General features: G+C 31.1%; 5 protein-coding genes across 5 annotated transcripts, besides 4 other annotated features; 4 read left to right on the top strand and 1 right to left on the bottom strand.

The window, feature by feature from the left end:
• Positions 1-264: 264 nt before the first annotated feature.
• On the top strand, positions 265-2,097 carry TVAGG3_0335100 (LMBR1-like membrane protein family; the record flags this gene model as incomplete). The annotated part of the gene is made up of 1 exon (XM_001327788.1): positions 395-2,065. The coding sequence occupies one exon, from the start codon at positions 395-397 to the stop codon at positions 2,063-2,065; it is 1,671 nt and encodes a 556-aa protein (XP_001327823.1).
• Positions 2,098-2,734: 637 nt separating this feature from the next.
• On the bottom strand, positions 2,735-3,806 carry TVAGG3_0335090 (proteasome regulatory particle assembly; the record flags this gene model as incomplete). The annotated part of the gene is made up of 1 exon (XM_001327787.1): positions 2,786-3,631. One exon carries the CDS (start codon positions 3,629-3,631, stop codon positions 2,786-2,788), a length of 846 nt encoding a protein of 281 aa, XP_001327822.1.
• A 72-nt stretch (positions 3,807-3,878) lies between these two features.
• Positions 3,879-4,855: a mobile genetic element.
• Positions 4,856-6,210: 1,355 nt separating this feature from the next.
• Positions 6,211-11,346, top strand: TVAGG3_0335070 (WD40 repeat-like family; the record flags this gene model as incomplete). Its single annotated transcript, XM_001327786.1, has 1 exon — positions 6,211-11,346. One exon carries the CDS (start codon positions 6,211-6,213, stop codon positions 11,344-11,346), a length of 5,136 nt encoding a protein of 1,711 aa, XP_001327821.1.
• Positions 11,347-12,436: 1,090 nt separating this feature from the next.
• On the top strand, positions 12,437-14,825 carry TVAGG3_0335060 (uncharacterized protein; the record flags this gene model as incomplete). The annotated part of the gene is made up of 1 exon (XM_001327785.1): positions 12,443-14,422. The coding sequence occupies one exon, from the start codon at positions 12,443-12,445 to the stop codon at positions 14,420-14,422; it is 1,980 nt and encodes a 659-aa protein (XP_001327820.1).
• Positions 14,826-17,232: 2,407 nt separating this feature from the next.
• Positions 17,233-21,242: a mobile genetic element.
• On the top strand, positions 18,257-20,116 carry TVAGG3_0335050 (ribonuclease H-like family; the record flags this gene model as incomplete). The annotated part of the gene is made up of 1 exon (XM_001327784.2): positions 18,257-20,116. The coding sequence occupies one exon, from the start codon at positions 18,257-18,259 to the stop codon at positions 20,114-20,116; it is 1,860 nt and encodes a 619-aa protein (XP_001327819.2).
• Positions 21,242-22,110: a mobile genetic element.
• A 1,373-nt stretch (positions 22,111-23,483) lies between these two features.
• Positions 23,484-23,518: a mobile genetic element.
• Positions 23,519-25,723: the final 2,205 nt, after the last annotated feature.

Here is a 25,723-nt window from a genome sequence, read left to right as displayed (position 1 = left end):
TGGAATTTCATTCCTTATCTAGGAATTCTAAAATGAATTTACTTACCCATAATGTGGAAATCAACAAAAATATCGAAATACAATGCATCATATAAGTTTTTTGATAATGTGCAAAAATTATTCATAATACAATTTATATGTCGAGAATGAACCATTACATAGTAGATTTGACATAACTCATCTGCTCTTAAGCTGCATATAAACTAACAGATGTATTATCTCTGATTAATTTTGCAGATTGTTAATTTGGGGTTAAAATTAAGAGTTTTATTGACAAATGAGCATGCCATGTTATATCACATGACATAGTGATACTATTCTGCTTACGAGCTAAATCCGGTAGAAAGGCAATTGCTGTCAGAACTGTGTAAAATCAATAAAAGTGACAGATTTTATGGATTTATCAATTATAATTGGAATTGCCATTCCAATTATATGTACAATCTTAACGATTTTCTTATTTTGGTACTTTGGAGCCTTTTACTTACCTTGGTATATTCCATCTATCCTCTTTCTCGCATTATTAGTAGCCATTTTCCAAGTTTTTGGTATTCTCCCATTAGACGCAAGCTGGGTACTATTTGGATCGGATCCAACAAAAATTCCTAAAGGATTATTGAATGTTATTTCAAAATCTTATAGTCCCTTATATTGGATTTCATTTGTATTAGGTTGGGTTGTCACTCCTACAATCACAAGCTTCTATACATACAATTACGGTCTGACATGGGGTTCAAAAATTTGGTATGCCATCAGATACAACATCTACTGGTACTTGTGGGCCGCATTTCTTGTATTCATCGGTCTCGGAATCCTCATTGTTACTAAAACACTTACTTTCGGTATGCTACCTATATTATTGAAGGCTTTATCTACGGCATACGGCTTAATCCTTATTTGTCTCCTTCTCGGCCATGGATTCATCGCGCTCCCAATTCGATTGTGGAGATTTGCTAACGTCGAAGTCAAAAAGAAATACCATCTCTTTGAAGTTGCCATGGTTAGTCGTAATGCGGCTCAAGCAATTTATGATGCAAGATCTATTATAGAAATACTCGAAACAGCTCCAAGCAAAGCTGTCAGACTATACGCCCAACTCTTTGAGAAGAATCTTAAGCCAAGTGTTGAAACAATGAGATATTTCTTAAATCTTAACCTTCTTCCAGAGCAAAGACACTACACAGGCCTTAAATTAGGCAAACATGCACAAAAAATCAAGGATGTCAAGTTTAATATCGCACTCAGATCAGATTTAGAAGATGTTTTATATCATACCGACGAAATTACAAAAGCTCTGTCATCAGCTTGTGTTGAACTGTTTACAGAAGCCAAAACTGCCAACAGTTGCATCAAGGCTCTTAACAGTAAAACGAGATCAACGACAAGAATAATTTTCTTACGTTTACTATCAATTATTACTGCATTGTTTAGCGCAGCATACCTTTGGGGCGAGCTTACAATCTCGTTCAAGCCAAAATATTCTCCTTTCTACCAACTCTGCCATATCAAAGTTCCTAAATGGATTTCAGAGCTTTTCATTACATTCCCTATTTTGTTGATTCTCTGTACCTTTGGAACATGGTCGTTAACAAAAGTTCGCCTCGGATCTTATTTCAAATTTATTCCACATGGAACTAACGATTTGACCTTTTACTTCTTTGTGGTAATCCTTGGCCGTCTTGCTCCAACAATTGGCTACCATTATCTCATGCAAGTTGGCGGAGAAGATTCACCAACTTATCAATTCATGAATGATATCAAGACAATCAAAGTTCTTGGTGACTGTTGGAAATTTGCTGCTCCTATTATCATGCTTCTTACTTCTATCCTTGTTATGTTCCGTATTTGGGACAGATTGATGCATTCCCTCGGAGTCAAGAGATTTACATTCGATAATGATCTGTCTCTGTTCAACGACTCAACAATTCGTGAAGGGGAATCAATTCTCGAAGCAATGAATGTAGACTTTGATCAGCCAATTAACGGTAGAAGACAGACAAAGAGAACAGCTACAACAATGGACAACTCATTACTTGATAATGAGATGCCAAATTATGGATGGTAATCATTTATCTACTTCATTTTTTTTGTATAAAGTTATATATAAATTTTTCTATTTTCAAAATAACTCACTATTTTTCATCAATGAACGAGTTCATTTTCCATATCCAAAAGTCTAAGTTATATAAATCAATCTTATTCAAATATGGAAACTTCATACACATTAATTTATTTACTTTCTTGATGAATGAATACAAAATAAAGATCGATTTGTTTTATCGCGAATTATTTAATAATCTTGCGAAAGAATTTTCATAGATGCTTTGTTTATTCTACAATTTTTGATGTTCCATCATTTACTATGTCAATGGAAAAGGTGAAGATGGAAGAACATCGCTTCATTATGCCACATATTTAAATAGTAAAGAAACAGCTGAAATCCTTATTTCCCATGGAACAATTATCAATTAACAGGAAATTATGAAGAAACAACACATCATAAATTAACATTTTAAAATAGTAATGTAATTTGCAGCTTATAAAAATAATAAAGAAACTGATTTTCTTTTTTCATTTGGTCCAAATATCAATGAAAAAATAAAGATGGAAGAACTCCTTTTCATAATACAACACATTTTAATTCTAAAGAAACATCCGAAGTATTCCTTTCTCTTAGTGCAAAAATCAATGAAAAAGATAAATTATGAAGAAAAACACTTTATTTTGCAAGATATGAAATTTAGTATATACACAGTAAAACTTCGTATTTAACACGATGCTAAATTTATATACAAAAATAGGACCTCAACATTCTCAATATGAAAGCTCTGACATTCCAGCAATACATGCAAAATTGAACGAAAACATAAAAAATAATTCCACAAAATATCCAAAATAATGTTTTGACAAAAATCGAACTACAAGGATTAGTTAGTTTTCGATATAATATTCCCAATAAAATGGCACCAATTATTATGCCCGCTAAAGCATACCATAAATAATGAATGGCATTAATTGAAACTTTCGTCCAGAAAAATTCGTTCATAATAGATATTGTATCAAAGTTGAATTCACCCTGAGAATTAATTTTTCCACCATGCAATTTTAAGAGATTAACCAAATCGTTTTCCTCCATAGAAGTATCAACATAACCATCGCTATATCCTCTACTAAATTTTATTTCATTTTCGTGGAGTTTGAGAAAATCCTTATATTCTTTCATAACACGCATCATTGCAATATCAAGAGGAGTCTGTTCATGTATATTAATAGAATTTATTGAGGCCCCATGAGAAATTAGTAATTCGGTACTTTCAATATTAGAAAGTGTAACTGCTATATGCAGAGTTGTATTTCCATGAATATTTTGTACATTAACATTTGCGCCATTTGTAATTAAAAGTTCAATCAAATCATTGTTATTGTTTTCTGATGCAAGAGAATTGACTAAATTATATCCTTTTGCAATCAAATCTTTGAAAAAATATGAAGTTCCATCCATGACTTCTTTGTTGTTATACAATAGCGCATAATTTATAACATTATTTCCATAAACATCAGCTATATTGATGTTTGCGCCATGTGATATCAGAACTTGAACGATTTCTTTATAATTAAAAAATGATGCCATTATAAGAGGCGTGAGACCTAAATTATTCTTATTTTCGTCTATATTTGCTCCATGCGAAATTAGAAGATCAACAATTTTTGGATTATTATTTATGACTCCAAGATGGAGAATTGAATAACCTTCATAACCAGGGTCGATACTGACATTGGCTCCATGCGAAACAAGTAATTCCACGAAAGCAGTATTGTTTTTGTGCACAGCAATAGTAAGTGCAGATCCGACACCATAGCTTATTGAATTAATATTAATGTTGTAAACGAAAACGATAAAAACGGTTTGACAGTAAAAGTGACACTTTACATGGCAAAAAATAGAGCCTTACTTTTGAGATACTTGAGATTGAAACTGAATCTTATGAGGCGGTGATCTTGAATCACTACTTCATAAGGTTCAGTTTCATATAAAATTTGTTGCAATTTGTTATTCTTTTGCAATTATTTCTTATAAGATTTTACATCTTTTAGCGGGGAATGTTTGTTATCATGTATATATTATAAATATCTACACGATAACGAACATTCCTCGCTAAATTGCTGAGAAACTTTGAGGAAATGTCGAACAATTTCCTCAAAGTTTCTCAGATTTATATAGATCACTAGAGTCCCTAGGCACTGATTCTGGTTCAGTACCTAGGAGGCTCTAGTTCTCTAACGAACTGATAAAATGTTTTTAAATTTTTGGATATTGCTACCTGTGAAGCACTGACTTCAAGTCAGTACCTCACAGGTAGCAATTACATTGAAAGATGGGAGAAACTTTGTCCGAATGTTAAACTATTCGGACAAAGTTTCTCCCATTTGTAGTGGAGATGGAAGGCTTTGAGGTATATTGTATTAATATATACCCCAAAGCCTTCCATCTCCACTTGAAAGTGTCCAAACTTTGGGTTAATAGTTTGCAATTAACCCAAAGTTTGGACACTTTCTAGAAGGAATTGGAGGGTAAGAGATATACATTCATATGGTATATCTCTTACCCTCCAATTCCTTCTTAAAATGGGAGAAACTTTGTCCGAATGTTAAACTATTCGGACAAAGTTTCTCCCATTTTTTGAAGGAATTGGAGGCTATGAGATACTGATGCAATGTCAGTAACTCATGGCTTCCAATTCCTTCCTAAAACTCATAAAAGTGGACATTACATGCATATAAAATTTGACATGTAAAGTCCACTTTTTGTGAGCGGGGATTTGACTCTGTCAAATCCCCTTTTTCGTTTACAAGAAACATACGAGGGTCCTGGCTGAAACGTTCTCAAAAAGCCTGAGATGGTAATTCTCTGATCACTCATAACTGGGCAGGTAGTCATTGCTGACAATACCTGTCTTTATGCATGCACGCTTTCATGTATATGGGTTTACACTATCAATCTATCAAACTCTGAAAGAAAATCAATTCCAAAATTGTCATCGCAATGATATTCTTCATATATACTCTTCATTAATTCTATGTACGCGCGTCGATAACGGGGTCTTTTTCGACCAACTCTTCCAATCAAATCAAGTATATCTTGGGCCGTAAAATACCCAGTATCAATTAAATTATCCTTTATTTCTTTGAATAATTTTGTTGTTGAGTTAATTTCATCAGAATCGATAAGGTATATTGCATCCCATGTATCAATGTACCCTTTATACTGATCCATTAGTATTTTATAATGATTATTTGATTGTATGGCCTCCATTAATAAGACAGTAAGCATCTTTTTTTAGGAAACCAATTTGAAAATTTTCAATATCGTCATTGCAGCTTCAAAATAATTATAGAAATGACATGTGCATATGATATATATTTGGGATATATGATTAAATCAGGAATATATCAAATCATGGATCATAAAAAATCCAAGTATCAGAAAAAATCCAAGTATCATAAAAAAATCCATGGCCCCGATGTACACCCTAAATATGAGTCCTTTTCTCAGGTTAGAAATGATGAAGTTTAACTGACGTAAAGTCCAGAAAAATTTCAAAGTGCTGGCGTCTCGAAAAGTTTTAAAATAGGGAATTTTCATATGCAAATCCAAATATTTCATATAGCATAACAAATGTGTAATGCTCATTCATTCGAAGACACTTGAAGAGATAATATGTCAGAGAACTTGGAACTTCAATTAGCAACAATTACCTTCATTTTGTCGAATTACGGCGATTCACATATCACATATGTGTGTAATTAGAATTAATATTAACACATCGCAATTATAAGTTTTTTTAGAATCTACATAGTTAGTAGGTTCTAATTTTACACTTAAATTAAATTAGATAGTGCAATCATGAATTTGAGGGGAAAATAATCATACTTCGGAGTTTTTCCCGCACTATTTTTTTTTTGTACCTGTGTCTAATTAGTAAAGATATCGAATTTACTAATGTATTTATAATGGTATAATCACATATTTTAATGTGAATTTTCAGGTTTACAGACATCAATTGACAGTAATATTTGACTCCGTAAAATTGAATGGAGGAAAAAAAATTACCAAACATGAAAAGTTAAGAATCATTTGCACCTAGACTTTTTGAAGGATATTGTTATTTTTTTTTTGAAAAAAATTCTTTCAGAGATTTTTGAATCTGCATGGATGATATTGAGGTTTTTACTTCAATAGATAATCCAGTTGATTTTCCTACAGATGACTCAAATGTTTATCAAAGAATTGTGGATGGTATTGCAGAAATTTCAAGAAAAAATCCTCCAATAACAAAGCAAATCGAAATACAAAACAATCTGACAGTCTCTGATCCATACAATCCAAAAATACAATATGTTGCTAAGAATCAAAAAAATTTATCCTATATTGCAAAAATTAATCAGAAGGAATTGTGTTGGGGACAATTCACGATATTTAGAAGCAATATAATAGATATAAAATGCATGAAAGAGTTACTTTTTGCATCATTTACCGATGAAACGATTTCAATTATTGATACAAACACTGGAATTTCAGCAGATGCATCTATATATATACCAAGTGGAATACTTAGAATGGAATGCATAGATGGGGATGCTTTAGTTGTGATATCAAACAAACGCCGATGCAAAGTTTGGAAATTTTTCGATAGACATAGCAGTCAATTAATATTTGATCAAGAATTTCCAATCCAATTACCAAATAAATTCACAATACGTCTTACTCAAATACTACATTGCCCACAATTTACTTTAATAATTTCATTTAACCAAATTGATTACTTTTATTCATACTATTCGAATTGTTGGATTGGAACTGGATCACAGTTACCATCTATCTTTACAGATTCAAGAGAACCGCAGACAATTTTTGAAATACAAAATGAAATGTTCCAAAAAATTGTTGATGAAGATCCAAAATTCTTTGATTTGCTTATAGGATTGATTGATTACTACAGTTGCAAAGAAAAAGACTCAGAATTACTTGATGTCATGTCAGAAATTATTGAAATTGCTCAACTTACTGAAACATACTCAGGAGTTTCAACAAAAGACCTGTTTAAAGAATCAATGCTCCATATCATACAGAATAGACCACAATTGGCCCAATTTATCAAGTCATCGAAAGAATATAAAGAATCAATTGAAGAATCCTCAGCTGGGGCAGAAACAATCAAAGAAATCAAGAGGAAGATTGAACAAGAGAAAGGTATTTACACTCCTTCTGTTGTTGTTTCATATAAACCACCATTTTCTCTCAAAGAAAGAATCAAAAACGCTTTTAATGATGCCAAAAAAGCTGTTGAAAGACTTAAACAATTAAAACAAGAATTACAAAAGGAAACAGAACAAAACAAGACAAAAAGTTACCCTGAACACACTATTTATCCTGAATACAACATGTCTAAACAAACAAAACTTAACACAGAATTTAAATCTCCTGTTTTGAAACCAAAGAAAGCAAATATTATGATTCCTCATTTGAATACTGAGAAAAGAAGTAAATTTTCATCAGATGAAGATGACGATGTTATCGAAGCTATTGATGATGAAGAAATAGAAACAAATAAAACTACATCTTCATCATCTATTTCTCCTTACAAGAGTATGACGGAATCAATACATACAACACCAGAAAAAGAAGAATCAATAACAGATGTGAATACAGAATTGGATGATCCTATTGAAGAGATTTCTGATACAGAAAATCAACCACAAATATTAAGTGATGTAAGAAGAAACATCAAATCTCCGAAACTTCCTTTAGTTCAACTCAAATCTATTCCTACTAATTCGATGCCTAAAACATTTCCAAAAAGTTCAATGCCTAACTCATTTCCAAAGAGTTCTGCTCCTCCTGAACCACCAAACATGATTTCGCCAAAGAGACAAAATGTTCCTACTTCTCCACAAATTTCAAATCATCTGGGAATTTTACCTTCTCCTCCACAACAGAAAATCAGCTCAATAAAGAGATTTGAAGTCGAAAGTGACACTGATTCAGATTTCGATATCTTGAAAATGGCTGAAAACGACGAACAAAAATTCAAATCTAATCAAAATGAAGAAAAATCTAAACCTAAACAAAACAACGAAGAAATTCCTAAATCATCTAAAAATAACAATAACAACAATCAAGAAGAAAAATCAAAATCAAATCAAAATGAAGAAAAGTCTAAATCTTCTAAAAATGATGAAGAAAAGTCTGAAGTTGAAGAAAATCTTGTTAAAAATAATGTTCCTCAACCTAAACAAGTTAAGAAAGAACAAAGTGATGATGATTTCACTTTGAGTTTGAAAGAAGAAGAAAGCGACAATGATGATGATATTCCAAGAGCACAAAAACCACTGAAAGAAAATATTGAAATCAATGATTATGAACCAGCTATTAATATTTCATCTTCAGACGAAGAAATAATATTACCAACAAACATTGAATCACAGAATAAAGGCACAAAACAAAAACAACAAGAGGAAAATAATGATTTACAAGAATGGGGAATTTTCGTTACAGAATCTAGTGATGATAGTGATGTTGATAAATTGGTTGAGGAACACCTGAGTAGAGTGAATTCGCAAACACAGTCAAGTTCAATTCCTCCAAGTGAAAAGAAATACTTGAATTCTTCAGATGAATCTGGTGTTGAATTTATTTCAGAAAAATCAAGTAGAAACAATTCTCAAACAACTTGGAATCCTCATCCAATTGAGCCAGCAAATAATAGTATAATTAAAGGCCCAACATGGTACAGAGCGTCTCAAGAAAAATCTAAACTTTCGGAACAAAAAACTACAAAAGAAAATAATCAACAGAAAAGTGACACAAATAATCAACAGAAAAGTGACACAAATAATCAACAGAAAAGTGACACAAATAATCAACAGAAAAGTGACAAGAAAATCGAGGAAACAAAGAAAAAAATTAAAAAAGAATTACCAATTCCTCAAGTTAAAGAAACTCCTGAAAACAAAGAAGAATCAACTTCTAATGATAAATCAAATTCTTCCACTCAATATCAAGGACCATTGAATATCGTTATTGATGTTACTCAACAGCCACCAGACACAACAGATTCTCTTGATGAAACTAGTTTTACACTTTCTGATAGTGACTCAGATACAAATACTACAACAAATAAAGAAAAAGTTGAAAGACCTGCACCACAACAAAATGATATTTATCATCAAAGATTAAGTGAATTTATTCCTCCCTTTTCTCAAGTTGTTCCAAGTAATCCTAAAAATCAAGATGACGGCAAAACAAACAAAGAAAATAAAGAGAAAGGAAAGAAACAGAAAAATAAGAAAGATCAGAAAGAAAAAATTGAAAAAGAAGAAAAAGAAAGACTTGTTAAAGAAGAAAAAGAAAAACTTGAGAAAGAACAGAAAGAAAAAATTGAAAAAGAAGAAAAAGAAAGACTTGAAAAAGAACAGAAAGAAAAATTTGAGAAAGAACAAAAAGAAAAAGAAAGACTTATAAAGGAAAGACTTGAAAAACTTGCTAGAGAACAGAAAGAAAAACTTGCTAAAGAACAGAAAGAAAAACTTGAAAAAGAACAGAAAGAAAAAGAAAGACTTATAAAGGAAAGACTTGAAAAACTTGCTAGAGAACAGAAAGAAAAACTTGCTAAAGAACAGAAAGAAAAACTTGAAAAAGAACAGAAAGAAAAAGAAAGAATTGCTAAAGAACAGAAAGAAATATTTGAGAAAGAACAGAAAGAAAAAGAAAGACTTATAAAGAAAAGACTTGAAAAACTTGCTAGAGAACAGAAAGAAAAACTTGCTAGAGAACAGAAAGAAAAACTTGCTAAAGAACAGAAAGAAAAAGAAAGAATTGCTAAAGAACAGAAAGAAATATTTGAGAAAGAACAGAAAGAAAAAGAAAGACTTATAAAGGAAAGACTTGAAAAACTTGCTAGAGAACAGAAAGAAAGACGCGAAAAAGAACAGAAAGAAAGACTTGAAAAAGAAGAAAAAGAAAGGCTTGAAAAGGAAAGGCTTGCGAAAGAAGAACAGAAAGAGAAAGAAAATATTCAAAAAGTAAATGAAGAGAAAGATAAAGAAGAAACAGAAACAAAACCAACAAGGAATTTCGCAAAAAGATCAAAGAGAAAATTTGATCCAATTCCAGCAGTTGCTTATGTTGATCAGCAATCAATTGATGAAAGAGCGAAGAAAGTTGAAAAAGACAAAGAAGAAGAAAATCGGAGATTTATTGAACAGCAAAAGAACTTAGAAGAGTTCAAGAAATCATTGGGCCATGATAAAAAGAAAGAAAAGAAAGCAGAAACACAAAGAAAGAGAAAAGAAAAAGATCAGAGCATTTATGAAGAACAAATGAAGATTCTACAAAAGAAAAAGGAAGAAGAAGAAGAAAATAAGTCAAAAGATAATACTTCAAAATCTTCAGATGGTAAAAGAATCATTAAAAAAGAAGAAGTTAATACTGAATTAAGTTTCATAACAACAAAGTTAATAAAGGAAAAACAGAACATCAAAGAAATCATCGATAACGTCAAAGAACATTCAAGTCAGAGCCAAGAAAACATAAAGAAGCGGAAAGAAGAACTTGATAAACAACAGAAAAACGAAGAAGAAGAAAAAGAAAAACAAAACCAGAATTCATTCATTATGAAATTGAACAAACAGAGAGAACGGATCATTCAAGAATTCAATGAATCCAAAAATAAAGAAAAAAAGCAACCTCAAAAAGAGGAGAAAACTAAAGAACCAATGAAGAAACCAACAGAAATTAAACAACAACCTCCAAAAGAAGAGAAACCTAATAAACCAATGAAGAAACAAACAGCAAGAAGAACACCAACAAGCATGGTCTCTGCTTCTCAAGTTAATAAAGTATATGAAGGAGGATCTCAATACCATGATCCAGAACCAAAACCAACTAAAAGTCCACAAACAAAACAAACTCCACAAGAAACAAAACCTGTTAAACAAAGTCCACAAAATAAACCAAATAAAAGTCCTCAAAGTAAACCATCTGGAAGTTTACAAGCAAAGCAAAGTCCACAAGAACAGAAGCCGAAATTACAGCTGTCTAAAAGAACTCCTCAAAATATTAGAGCCAATTTCCATCCAGCACAATCTTCGTCTGGCGAAGAACCATATTCTGCTGAATCTTCATCTTCTTCAAGTTCCTCAGCTGAATCTTCATCTTCCTCATCAACATCAACTTCATCATCTTCATCAAGTAGTGATGAAAGACCACAACAAACAACTAATCAGAAAAGAAAATACTTAGCTATTAGAACTAATCCAAATAAGGCTAATGCGCCCAAAAAATAATATTTTATAATTTGTTAATAATTATTTTATTGTAAAAATGTTTGATATATATCATTTTCTTTGCATATTTTTATATTTCGTTATTAGATCAAGAATTTGCTGGCAATAAAATTTATTCAATTTTCTTTATTGACTGAAATGAATTTATATAAAAACATCGTTACATCAAATTGGGAAAGGAAAATATTTCCGTAAAATTTAGTTATATAAACTAAACTGTCATGATAAGAGAAATTTACAAACGATAATTCAATGAATTATATTTACAAGTATTAATCATTTTTATTGCGCCTTCTAAACTATATCCAGAATTTGTTTTTTATCTTCCTTTTATCATTTTTCTTTCAATGTCTCAAAACTGATTACATTTTCCAGAATATATATTTTATAGGTGCCATGTTCAGATTGCTTTTTATTATAATTTTGGAAAGAGTTCTCTCAAAATGGGAGAAAATATAAAATCGAATCGAATTTTTTTATCACTTAGTTTAATAGTTCTTCACTACATAAACAAATTATTTCATATTAAATGATTCAAATGATTTATCCTCCACCCTCAATTTTTCAGAGAAAAGATTAAAAATAATGATAACCGATATGTTTCAGGGATTTTTTATTTTTACATATATCAATGATAACAACCTCATTATATTGGGGTCTTGGATGATCAAATTTTGTTTAATTTTCCCATTTTCCAGTAAATTATGGTTTTTTCAATGATCAACTAGGCTATTAGAAAATACGTCAAAATATACGTTTAATACTTAATTCTATTCAGCTTAATATTTCATATACAACTTTAATTAATCCGAACTTTGACAAAAAGGAAAAAGACCATTTTTATTTGTGTTATTATAGTAAATAACCATAACATAATCTATTGACAACGCAATTTTTCAAATATATAATCAATTTTTTATAAAATTATTGAAAATGATAGTGCTGTAGTCACTTTTCAGCTTTTCAATGAATTAATTTACGTATCGTTGGCAAAATATATCATCTCCTTTTCAACTACAATTCATATATCAATCCAAAATAATATTCAAAATAAAAAATTAATAAAAAAAATTTTTTTAGGTAAAAAGTAAATAAAATGTCCGATCTTCCAGGTTTGCCCTTTTTCATCCCTAAATTTAAGAAACTTCTTCCTTTCGCGTCAGCGTTATCATCTATCATAGCCGAATTCCGTGAAGAGAACTTCGAACAGTTCCAAACAGAGATCATCCAATACTTATTTGATAGTATTATCAAAGAAATGCAAGGACTAAAAGGATCATCTAACTTAAATGATTTAACTATGCTTATTGCCGCTGAAACAAAACTCCAATTCAACTTCCCACAATTTTTCAGAAATTACTCGTACACACAGAATAGTTCAACAACAAAACCAGGCACAAACATTATCACCATCACAAGAACAGCATGCTCGCAGACTATTATCGACTCTACTGAAATTCTTTTGACGATTCTGCCATTGGATAATACACCTCACAATCTTCCAATTTATGTTATGCTTATTAACACTCTTATGGAATTACTGAAAACATTTTATCAGAAAAACATTAAACTTTATGAAACACATTCGCTCGAAATTTTGAATAAATGTTCCAAGCGTACGAAGGATTATCTGAACGCATTTACCAAAATGGAAAACGAAGCCCAAAATATTTTCGCACACTACAACAGCTGGAAGAACAAGAATACGATCACAACTTTCATGGAAGTTTCTACGTCATTAGCGGCAGCAGCTTACTCTCTAATCAAGCTTATCGATAATGACAAGGACACATGCGGTTTCCCACCAACGAATCTCAGAATGTTCAACAAATTCTTAATCCATACTTACAGAATCTGCGAACTCATCAAATGGAGTTGCCAGGGCTACTTGTTCTGCACCCTTGATTGCATGCTCAAAATTCTCAAATTCTCCTACGAAGTCATGCAAAATCAGCAGATTGCAGCCATCTACAAGCGCGTTCGCGATATCGTTACTACATCTAAGAGCTACCTCTTCTACGGACCTCTCGGTGGCTATTACTTGGCCGGACAGACAGCTGAAGTCTATTTCCAGATTAAGGAACAAATCAAGTTCTTTGCAGCAAGATCGACCCAGAACCAGTCTTTCTACTCCCTTTTCATCGTCTACCAGGCACTCTGCTACCATCTTGACGCATCTCTCGCGTTGACAAACGCTGCGATCTCAATTCCACCAGTTAAATCGGAATTTGTGTCTCCAATAATTAAGTCGTCACTCAACTACTGCAACGATTACCTCAAGGAGCTCGTTAACTTGTGCAATACAGATGATGACTCAAATGGCACATATTTCCCAGCCCTTTCGCTTGCACTTGCTTCCCGACCATTCTTCCTCGCACTCGGATTCGTCGCTGATAAGAACTACTTGCTTCTCTACGCAAGATGCATCACATCCACACTTTTCGCGTCGTTGAGGCTTTCCATGGGAGATACAGGTCTCAGAAGCCAGATCAATTCATGCTGCAACTATCTTGAAGACATTTACTCCCAAATGCACCATACATCTCGCGATGCATCTCATACTCTCTTCAAATCACCTACAATCGATCTCCCACTCAGATACCACGATGTAGAATCGGCCAACCTCGTCTACGGCTTCTTCTTCGACTTCAGACACCCATCATCTGGAAAGTACGAAGAATTAAACTACATTGAGTTCATGAGAACAACAGTTACAGCCGTCAAATCGCTTTGTGGTGATATCCCAAGATACTGCAAGAGCATGAACAAGCCAAAGAAGCCGGCTTACACTCCAATGGCACCAATGATCGTTCAGGAGGGCAACACGATCAAGCCAATCAACGCTGCCATACCAAAGAACGACAGAACAATTATGATGCCTGTTACTCCTCAGCAGCAGCAACCAGCTCCGAAGTTCGAAGAATATCTCGATGAAGACCAAGAAATGATCGTAGATGTCGCTCCAGCGGTCATCACCGCTATGGAGAATGAACCAATGGATGATATCCCTGATTTCGAACTCGAAAAGTTCGATGATATTACAAAAGCACCAGATGTGAATATTTTCGGTATTTAAGAAAAACAAGAGAAGTAATTTTTATTTTGATATTTTAATATATAAACTTTTTTATATTTTCCCCTCTTCTCCTGCCATGAATTTAAAAAAAAAATATTGAATAAAAAATATCAAGTTTATTATATCGCTTATCTTTTTATAAATCAATTAACCCAAGGACAACTTAACCATAATCTATAAACAATTCGTTCAGTATTTTTTTTTTTAAATTTCAATATTTTAATTGAAACGAGTTGAATTAATTGGATATTTCATATAACATCATCGTGTCCATCCGAAACAACCTAGAACGCGCTCTGGATCAGAATATGAGATTAAATTTGAAGTGGTCAAACGCTCTGTTAATTTTGAACATATATCATTTAACACATGATGCATCTCTTTGCACATGTTTTGGCCCGAAGCGGTTTACATTCCATTCAAAAGATTATAAAAACGATGAGCAAAGGTTAAGGGTGCACCCGTATGTACGTTTATTTGAGAGGAGGAGGATTACCCTCTCAATTTTGAGGGATTCGTTAGTTTATTTTCTCGATGAATATGCAATAAAATTTGATTTTTACCTTATCAATATACTTCATATAATATACATAGGGTTGTTAAAAATATCAAAAATTAGCGTTTTGAAGACACCATGGTGTCTTATAATTTTCCCTTCCTTATTGGCGTGTAGAAATAAATGCGCCAATAGATTGAAGAAGAAGAATTGTTTTTCTCTTAATGAACTTTAATCCTTTTGATATAAGAATATTAAAAACATTAATATAATTTCGATTTCGGAAATTAAATTTCCAAATTTTTTGTCGATTTCGGAAATAACAGGATCCCGCATCCAACACGCAACAACAAAACACAAAACACACTTTTTGGTTCTTTCATCGTTTTAATCGTAATTTATGTAATACATGATTTGGATAAATTTTACAATAATAGAACCTATATTATATTCTTTTCAAAGATTCTTGCAAATCATCAAAAATAATTGTATTTTAAAAAACGATCAAATTATCCTTTCATTATTTTAAACTTAAATCAGTTTTTATGATTGACTAAAGCAATCATATTTATTCATCATTAAATAAACAAAAAATAATATTTGAGAGTTATTTCAAAAAAAACGCATTGAATTTATTAATTTGTCTCAATTTCAGTATTATAAATTTTTATAATTTCAATATTTTGAAATACACTTTTTAATATTTCAATATTTATGATATTTCAATGTTTTAAGTGTCTCAAATTGAGCTTCTCAAATATAAGTTGGCCTATTCAAATAATAAAATTAAATAATATTTAAAATAATAAATAAAAGTAAGGGTTTCGTTTTGCTAAAATTGTCACTTTTATAGCATATTTGTTTTTGGATGTTTTGCGAAACCAAAAAAAAAACTATGATATACAATGTGTGTGTAAAGAAAATACTTTATTTACTAGTTAAAAAATCATTTGGTATTGATCAAGTTATTTTTCTGGATAAGATATTATATGGATAATTGGATAGAAAATACAATTATATAATCTTGTACCTGGTTTAATTAAGCTAATTGTCATCAGAAACTTGTAATTTTTATGAATTTCAGATTTTCTTTTCATTACTGCTTTTCTTAATAGGTCAAGTTCTTATTTACGTTATAAAGTATGATATTTACAAATATCAAGTTATCATGTTTTTTGAGAAATTATGAGAAACAAACAAAAATGAAAAAGATAGGAATAGCAATGAATAGTGATGTGGGTATAGAAAATGTAAGAGATATGAATGCAAAGCAATCAGTATTTAGGACATTGACCATAGATTTCGAAAAAAAAATGCTGCATATTGAGCGAAAACTATGATTATATTATAAGGCTGTCATTTAAAGCATAATGAAACTATTCCCTTTTCATTTTAATCGAATAAGATAGTAAAGATTTTTGAATTAGCTAGAAACTGATGAGATGTTTTCACAAATCAGATTTTTAATCTCTATAATGCATAATTCACTCAATATCTCAATTTTGATATTGCGAGATATTTTTGCTATCGGTTTCGCAATTTTGACACAATAGCAAGAGGGTTCTATAAGCATTATTATCAACGTAGAATCTGAATATCATATCAGAAAATGTCGCAAATCTGACATTTACCCGACCAAATAGCAAAAATAATTGAATACTTTTCGCAAAAACTTTAAAAATCGATAAAAATATGAAATATAGATATTAAAGAGACTTTTTATATAATATTCATAAAGATTTTCCAAAAATATGATACCGCAAAATTAAAAAAGTGACGTCTTGAGTGGAGTCAAAGGTCGAAATTGCTAGCTAAATGTTTTTTTAACGAAATTGCGTATTGTACGTTTTTTTCGCAAAACGAAACCCTTAATAAAAGTGATTGAGGTCATAGCAAAACGGCTGTTTCAGTCATTAATTCTTAAAAATAAAAAGGGTAAAAACTAAATACAATGGGTAAAATTCAATAGTGTCTGTGCTATCGTTCAATTTGAAGGTGTCTTTTGAAACCGCAAGACACATTGAATTTTTGAATAGTGTATTATGGTTTGACAGACACCAATGAAAAAAATAAAATGATATTTATTTTAAATATATAAGATCCTTATATAAAATATAAATATTTTATCGTTTTATTTTCTTGTTTTAGAAATGTTTTTTATTGAAAAATCAATAAAACTAACTCCAAAATAAAATTTTTGATTTAAAGACACTATGATGACACCAGGCAAATCTTCCAAGACACCTATCGTCGGGAATCTAACAACCCTAAATATACACATGTTCATGTAAAAACTTTTTTCCAAAATCCTCAGTATGGCATTCCAAACGGGAACCGCGGTTGGTTACCATGGATTTCCGTCACCGGTGACATTTTAAAGATTTTTTAAGCCTTATAAAAATATGCTTTGTAAATCATTTTTTGTAAATCGGCAAAAATTTGGTAATTTTCTTCAACTAATAAATCTGCGAATAGCATTTATAATACAAGAACAATCTTTTAAAATGCGTTTGATTCATTTTTTGTATAATTTCATATAGGCACATATATTCTTCCGGGACTTTCCGTGATTTTACCGTAAAATCATTAGTTTACACCAATTTTTCCGTATTTTGAATAGTTTACTGCACTTTTTCCGTAAAATTGAGTTACGGGAATCCGCAAAATTTCCGGACCTTATTTTTCATAGAATATAATAATAATATTTGATAAAAAGATATATTATTTATATTTTTGATTTTTGAATTACGGAAAAAGTGAATTGATAACTTGATTTTTTTATATGGTTAATTTTTCAAATGATATTATGAAGATCTAAAATATTAAAAGTAAAAAATTGAATTACGGAAAAGTGAGGTCAAAAGTGAAATAAATTTGCAGAACAATTTTCATTGAAATAAGCTTTATTTTTCATTATTAATAACAATGAAAAAAAATATTTATCACGGGTTCAAAATTTAAAATTAAATATTTTAATAATTTACATCTTATTCTTTATTTTATATTTAACCCGTGAAAATATCATTTAAAAATTGAATATATTCAAAAAGCTTTATTTTTATTATGACTGCATGGGATCCTCATGTATATGATGAGTGGATTCCATTTAAGAAGACGAAATATCCACCAACTCCTGAAACATTGGAAACAAAGTGTGGAAAAAATGTTTCACTACGATCGGCTATTATGAGAATGAGCCTAATCAATCAGACAAAGGAAGGCTCTTTACATACTGTGCCGAATGTAGTGAAACATTAGTTCAAGGGCAGTTCGTGCGATGCATTAAAAAAAGCAGGAAAAATGATTTTAAAGATCATAAGTGCAAATTTTTACTCCCAATGCCCAACTACGTTCCTGCTGAGCACCAAGTTGAGAATACTCAGCAAGCAGTTGGCTCTGGTAATGATCCTTCGTTAGAAGAGATCATTGCCAGGCTTATTGCGAGCCTAGATATAAGCCTTTATGCCACAATGAAGCCAGCATTTAAAAGCTTCCTAGAGAGCTTCGCCAAATGGCTTAAAAATAAAGTCAATCGCGAACAGGGCATCAACTTTACAATCCCAGACATTGAGTTCACACGGCGCGGTGTCAGAGAGGCATTGATTACTTTAGGCAAAACAGACTCCTCTCGGGGCCTAAAGTTCTGCGAGGAATTCCGCATCTTCTCAATTTCCCTGGACTGCGGAACACACGGCAGCCGTCATGGTCTATTCTCTTGTGTGTGCAATCCAGGCAAAACAGATCGCCACCAATTCTTCGACACAACAATTTCGACTAATTGGACATACGAGGACTACCATACGTGGTTTGATTCTCTTAAGGTTAATAAAAACCACGTAGCTGGAGTAGTCGGAGATGGTTTGCCAGCCCAGGTTAAAGGACTCTGCCACTGGAGGCCAGAAGGAGCCCTTTTCCCTGGCTTACAAACCGTGTACATTCGTTGCCTTAACCACGTCTTGAACAATGCTATTGTCCACGCACGTAAGCAATGTCCATTGTTGAATGAACTGATGAATAGAGTTCACCAGATTATCATTATCTTTAAGAATCACGATATGAGAGCGAGATACAAGATCAGGGTTCCATCAATCCCGGAAACTCGCTGGCTCTACATATATGATACTCTGTTTTTCATCTTTGATAATCTGGAAACAATTAATACTGCTTTAAGAAGTGGAGATCTTCCACTATCCCTTTCCAGAGCTACACGTGAACAGTTACAATGGACACGTGATGGAATTCCTCCACTCTTTAAAGATGCTTTAATGATATTCAAGCCATTAAAGCAACTTCAATTATGGCTGGAATCCAACAAGTCCATGGGTGCTTATGCATTCCTGATGATACAACAGTGCCAAGGGATGTTGGATGAAATGGCAGGAAGATTAACGCCAGATGGTGAAGAGATTCTCCGATCAATCACTACAATATTCAAAAATGATATGAAAGAATATGGTAGAATTGATTTGCTTCGGTTTGCTTTCGGCTTTACACCGTTAGCAAGGAAGATCATCAGAGACAAGAAGGGTTTTGGAGGAAAGACAAGCTATCCACCTATAATGCAGTTGAAAGATGTGCAAGTCCCAACGATTCCTTCCCTGAGGATCATCAATCGCGAGATCACATTTGAGAAACTCGGCGAAATCCTTGAAGAAGAACGAACAGAACGTGTTGACGAGGTAGCCGAGCATGATGAAGAGATCCAGCAAGCAGAAGAGGAACAAATGCTTAACGACGATCATGCAGCCGAAACAAATGCCGATGGTTCGAGGAATTCCTTGGTCTGGGATGTTGTAGATGAAGAGATAAAAGATCTATACACATTCATGATAACAATCCTCAGACAAAGAGCAATTGCCGAATCAACAGTTGATCCAACGATCAATAAAGACGATAGAGCCAAGGAATTGAGTGATGCTTACGATTTCTTCATAGAGCAAGATGATTCCCATCTTATAAATGGTCATCATCTTGCTCAAAATGATGGCAAGTTTTGGTACATGAATGGCATAAAGCAACTAAAAGCAATAAGACCAATTGGAAAAAGGATGATGTCACTTTCGTGCAGTGAAGCAGATGTAGAACGTGTAATATCTGAATTGCGAAAGACAAGAAATTCAATGAACGAATCATGCAAAGAAGAATATGTAGCATGCCGCTTCTTCATCAAGTTGAATGATGATCAATTTGATATTTGATTTTGTTTTTTAATAAAATTTATTAAATAATTTGTTTTAAAAAGTATTATTTTTATTCGTAAAGATATTAGACAGAAGGTGGCCAGCCTAATGTCTATCAATCTTTAATATTAGTAGTAATTTCCCGCATTTCTGAATGATGATTGATTAGCTTTGTTGTTATTGATGTAAAACTGGATAAGTATTAAATAATTATATTAATCTTGGCCAGGGGACTGCTGATGGCCAGTCAGCAGCGGCCACTATGAATCATTATAATTATTTAATACCTAAATTGAGGTAAAAAGCAATAAGACTTGCCGAGCCTCATGCCCCTACCTCATATAAATAGAATCACACTTTAGTGAATCAACATCTATAAGAATGAAGTGTTTTGAAGCTGAAATAATATTGAATAGAAATTAATTTTTTCTGAAATTTTGAATGAAATTATGGGAAATAAAAAAATTACTAAATATTGTATTCATACAAATATATTATTTTAAAGGAAAAATAGATGCTGATAGAAACGATGAAAATTTTTGAAAACTTTACAATTAATTTATGTTCGTTAACCACAGAGCTTGCAATCCAAAGCTCACGTTAGACAACAAGAGTCATGAAGTCTCATACTAAGGGATATCCAACATATATTTTAATAATCTAATGTTTGTGACAAATATTCAACATAAAATTAAGTTTTCGTTTCGTTACAAGGCATTCATACTTTGGAGATATCATATTTAATGTACAGAAAAGTTAATATTAAACAATACATGCTAAAGAATTAATAAATAAGATAATAAAATAAATTTATACGTAATTACTTTCATTTAATATGCTTTATGCTGTATAATATTGATTAAGAGGCATTAAAAGGTTCCATAGTCTGCTTTTATAGGCAAGATTTTTGATAAAAATTTTAAATTTTGAAAAATGATGAGAAAAGGAAAAAAAAGGTAAATGAGAGCAAGAGGAGGGAAAAAAAAGAAAAAGAAAAGAAAGGGAAGGGAAAAATAAAAGAAAGAAGGACATATAAAAATTTAGATGCGCATTCTTAATGCCGAGGCGGCTTGCCGCCGAGGCGCGATTTTTTTAGGCCTCTACGGTAACCCGGCAATGTTTTTTTAAATCTTGTACAGCCCTAATCCTCAGGAATTAAGGGATTTTTGAATTCTAAGAATTTTTTTCGAATTTTTTCGAAAAAAAAAATATTTTCAGAACAGCCTTAACGGCTAAGATTTAGGAACAATGTTAAGTATCAAAAAGAAAGGAGGTCTGATATAGACAACATATATCGTTGAAGGTTGAAAAAATCTCTAATATTTGAGCCCAAAATTTCAAATTTTAATTTTTTGAAAAAAGAGGCCACCCGTATGTACGTTTATTTGAGAGGAGGAGGATTATATTTTTGAAAGGGTGAAACATTATGAATATGTTAATTATATAATAATATGTATTATTATAAAAAAGAAAAAATAAAGCACGTTAAATTTTTTCTTTCTTGATTTTTTACAAAATCTACTTAGAATTATGCAAAATATGACTAAATAATTATAAATTTCAAGTTAAATTTTAATTTTGATAAATAATTTAAATTTCAAAATATCAAGTTCAGTTCGACTATGTATGTAGTAATTCCTCAATAAAGTGCCAAAACCCTATTAAAATATATGAACATTTTCAACATTTTAATGTTTTTATTTAAAAATTTGATGGAATATGAGCTTCAAACAATTATTATGTAAATAAAAATAATTAAATATATGTATTTATTCGTATTACAACCGTAGTAAGTCGATTCTTCCTTTCTTCTACTGAGGTTTGAATTTGATTTCGAATTGTAAAGAGATTAAATACTAGCGGATAAAAACTACCTCCATGAAAGGGTCATAATGGAGTCAAGTTGTATTTTTTGATATTTTTTGCTTTTCGAGCCTAAATAGGTAGCCAAGATAATGCCTAAAAATAAGGTTCTAAATTCTGAAGTTTACATGATCCTCTCGTGTGCACCCTTAAAAATCTTAAAAAATTACGAATATTTTTTATCCACATGATCACAGTGAGGAGCCTTAAATCGATGTTGAAAATTCAGAGGTAGGGCAACGATAGGTCAAAAAGGCTTCTCTGATAGATTTCCTTGCCTTTTGGATATGCTATAATATATAGCCTAGCATGATAGGATATGATGTCAAAAGTTAGAACATAACTTAGGATCTTGAGAAAAATGAAAAACAAAAATTACATAAAAAAGAAAAATTTTATCTAATTTGTTTTTTTGGACCGAATAAGTAATTTTATTGAATTTCAATACGACACATAGATTTTATTATTAGTAATAAATATAATGGTTTACTATTAACAAGGAACCTAAACTAATGAAAATTTGATTTCAAATATTGTATATGATTATCATAGATTACCAAAATATATTGCTATTTATGAGGATATAATATTGATTATTAGTAAATCGTATAAATTTAATAAATATACCATGAATATTGAATGAATTTCTTGATTCAGAGGGGTAAAACGCGCTTTTATATGATTTAGACAGAGAATTTATGAGATGTAAATAACACAATAAAGGTTTATATTGAATATTTTCTAAAAATAAATCGAAATTATAAAAAACAATACATTTATTCATTGAAACTACTTGGACAAATATGAAACAAGCATTCAGGCAATACTTTTGAGACTTCAACGCATCTGATAATTTTTATATAACTTCACCTCTTATGCTTAGAGTGGAGGTATTGAGATCGTATAAGTATAGATGAGCTCACATTCAGATATGATGTGTGAACTTCTGTTTTCACTGCAATTTTGAATCAGAATAAACTCAAAACAAGAATAAAATGATATACTCACTCTCTAAATGTGTTCGAGATTTAAAGTTGTATGAATAAAACGATTCATCTTTCGAAGCCTCCCATTTAATGAGAGACTTCGAAAGATGAATGTATTCATGTAGATGAAATACTATATATGACCATGTGTGATACTAAAGATATCAAAATGTTCATTTTTAAGTGCAATAGAAGGGTTATCTCTCGTAAAATCTCAATTTAAGGAAGATTTAGAAAGAACTCCTTTCCTAAGTAGATAGTGTGTGGTTTCTGTCTTTTGGTTGATCAGGAACTATGAAATTAAGTCGGACAGAAAGAAGTTCTTTCCAAAACAGACTCCAAATGAGTTGTTCGAAAAGAACTTCCTTCTGTATATGGATAATTGTAGTTACCGCACTGAAGTATGTGATTGTGATGATGGAGTTCTCGATAAATCTAAAATCGGATTAAGATTAATTGAAAACTCAAGTAATTCTTTGAAATCTTGTGTTGTCTGGCACTATAATAACCAAAGAATGAGAATATTATGTTGAATGATGAGTACGTGTGCTCGGCATTCGCCGAGCGAATTGAGTTTAACGTATTATGAAAAGTGACAAATTTGGGCTTTTTTCCTAGGGTTATGATCTCTTCCTTTCTGCTCAATACGACAGAAATGAAAGAATGAATTTGTACTCCCTAATTGATTACTACAATCTGTATCTATCTTTAACATAGAATTAGCTGCATTGTGATTTATACTCCAGAATTATTCAATTTAAGATCAACCTCGTAAATTTTAATCATATTGCACCAATACTCCTACGTTGAGATAAGAACATGATTATACATACCAAAGCCCCATATTAAAAATCAAAATTTAGCACCTCCATTATGCAACCACATTATTCGTCGCAAATAAGTATATTTACGCATATTATGATGCATATTCACACAACTCGTATACATGAAAAGTTATTAAAATCAGACAAAATTATTGCAATAAGGAAAAAAAAACAACTTTATTATATATGTTAGTAATGAATTACAAATATTTCTACAAAGAATGCTCAATACTTCATATAATCTTCGAATATTTCTTATTACAAGTTAATACATTTTGACTCGAACATGATAAACAAAAGCTGACACGCTGATTACTACATTTATGAAAATATAGTACGTTTCCATTCATCTGTTTACTTGTTTTTGTTGGAATAAAATCATTTTTTTTTTCTTTCATGAAATAAGAATTTTGCTGCGAAAGCAATATCTCTAACAATAATTAATACATTACGTCAACTCTGGAATGAGTATTTATCAAATATGATATCAAAATCAAAAATTAGTTGTTTTTTATGAGTAAAAACGATGTAAATTGATTATTTGACTAATTATCAAATACTTTGATTTTCCAAATTTTTTTCGAAATTAATTTTTTCATGTGAAAATTCAAATTGTTTAATTTCATTTTTGAAATTTTGAATTTTTTTTGGAATTTTGAGTTGATCAATTCAGCAGAATTGATAATGCTATTGCTTTAGGGCATACCACAAGGTGATGAATAAAAGGTGAACATTAACAAATTATTTTAAATCACAAATATCATCCTCATCAACTTTAATTCTAAAAAGAACTGTACTGAATTATGAAAATGCATGATTTACATTATTAAAATCTTTGAATGAAAATAGTACAAGATAAGTTTTTATTCATTTTTACCCAGATTTGCCTTACTTTTACCACCTCTCTAAAGCTGGGGACACCGCCTATCGTTTGGAGTAGCTATTAAATAGAACCACCAAGGGTATTTTTCGAACTGCCGGTGTAGTGGAAACATCCGACAGAATGATTCATTATGCCAAGGTTTGATTCCCATTTAGCCAATTTTTTTCTTTTTTGGATCATGAATTTTTTTTTGGGTCACTATAAGATTTGTTTCATGTTCTAAATCTGCTGCATATGTAATCTATTTTTATTTACCTATTTTTTAAAAATCTATTGGATTGCCAAATTTGAATATATTTAAAATCATAAAAATCCAAAAAAACTATAAATATATGTTTTATGCATAGTGCCGATACTCAAATATCAGATTACTTAGATCCATGAATAATATCCGAATTTTTTTTCTTAAAATTAAACTTCAAAACTTCTTGCAATCTTATTCTTAATCAATTGTAAATTTTTAAAACCATTTTTAAAAATAATTTTGCGTAAATTTTATTCTCATGTTGTTTTAATCGAAAATTGATACATTTTCAAAAAAATAATATTGACTTATGAAATTCATTTTTAAGGTGAAATAGTATTGTTTTTATTAAAGTATATGAATAATATATAAAAAATTAATGATAATATAAGCAGATTTTTAGTTTACAAAACAAATATGAGCAATGCAATTTCAAACTTTTGCTGGCAATTTCGATATTGCTCAAGTTTGTAGTATTTGTGATACCTATAACATCGGCTTAATCAAAATTCGATTTTTCTTATGAGTTATTGAGAAAATTTGATTGCAATGAGAAGGATTTCGACGTTTTTGATAAACTAAGAGCTGAGCTTTAGGGGTTCAGTTCATTTATGGCTGTAGTTTGATGCGTAGATCTCTTTTTTATTGTAAATTCTTTCAGCATGGAGATCGAGAATGAATCTTTTGAGAACTTTATGAGTTTTTACACCCGTAAAGAGGTCCTTCGAGGAAAGATAGTCCAGACTACATGAAGATGTGGGTTAACCAAAAAAATCCGATGGTTTCCCCATATTCATGTAGATCTTCGAAAAAATGAGCACCAAA

The sequence above is a fragment of the Trichomonas vaginalis genome, chromosome V (assembly GCF_026262505.1).
Source record: "Trichomonas vaginalis G3 chromosome V, whole genome shotgun sequence".
NCBI classification, from domain to species: domain Eukaryota; phylum Parabasalia; order Trichomonadida; family Trichomonadidae; genus Trichomonas; species Trichomonas vaginalis.
The sequence above is the reverse complement of the archived record's forward strand: the minus strand, read 5'-3'. Positions and strand labels throughout refer to the sequence as shown.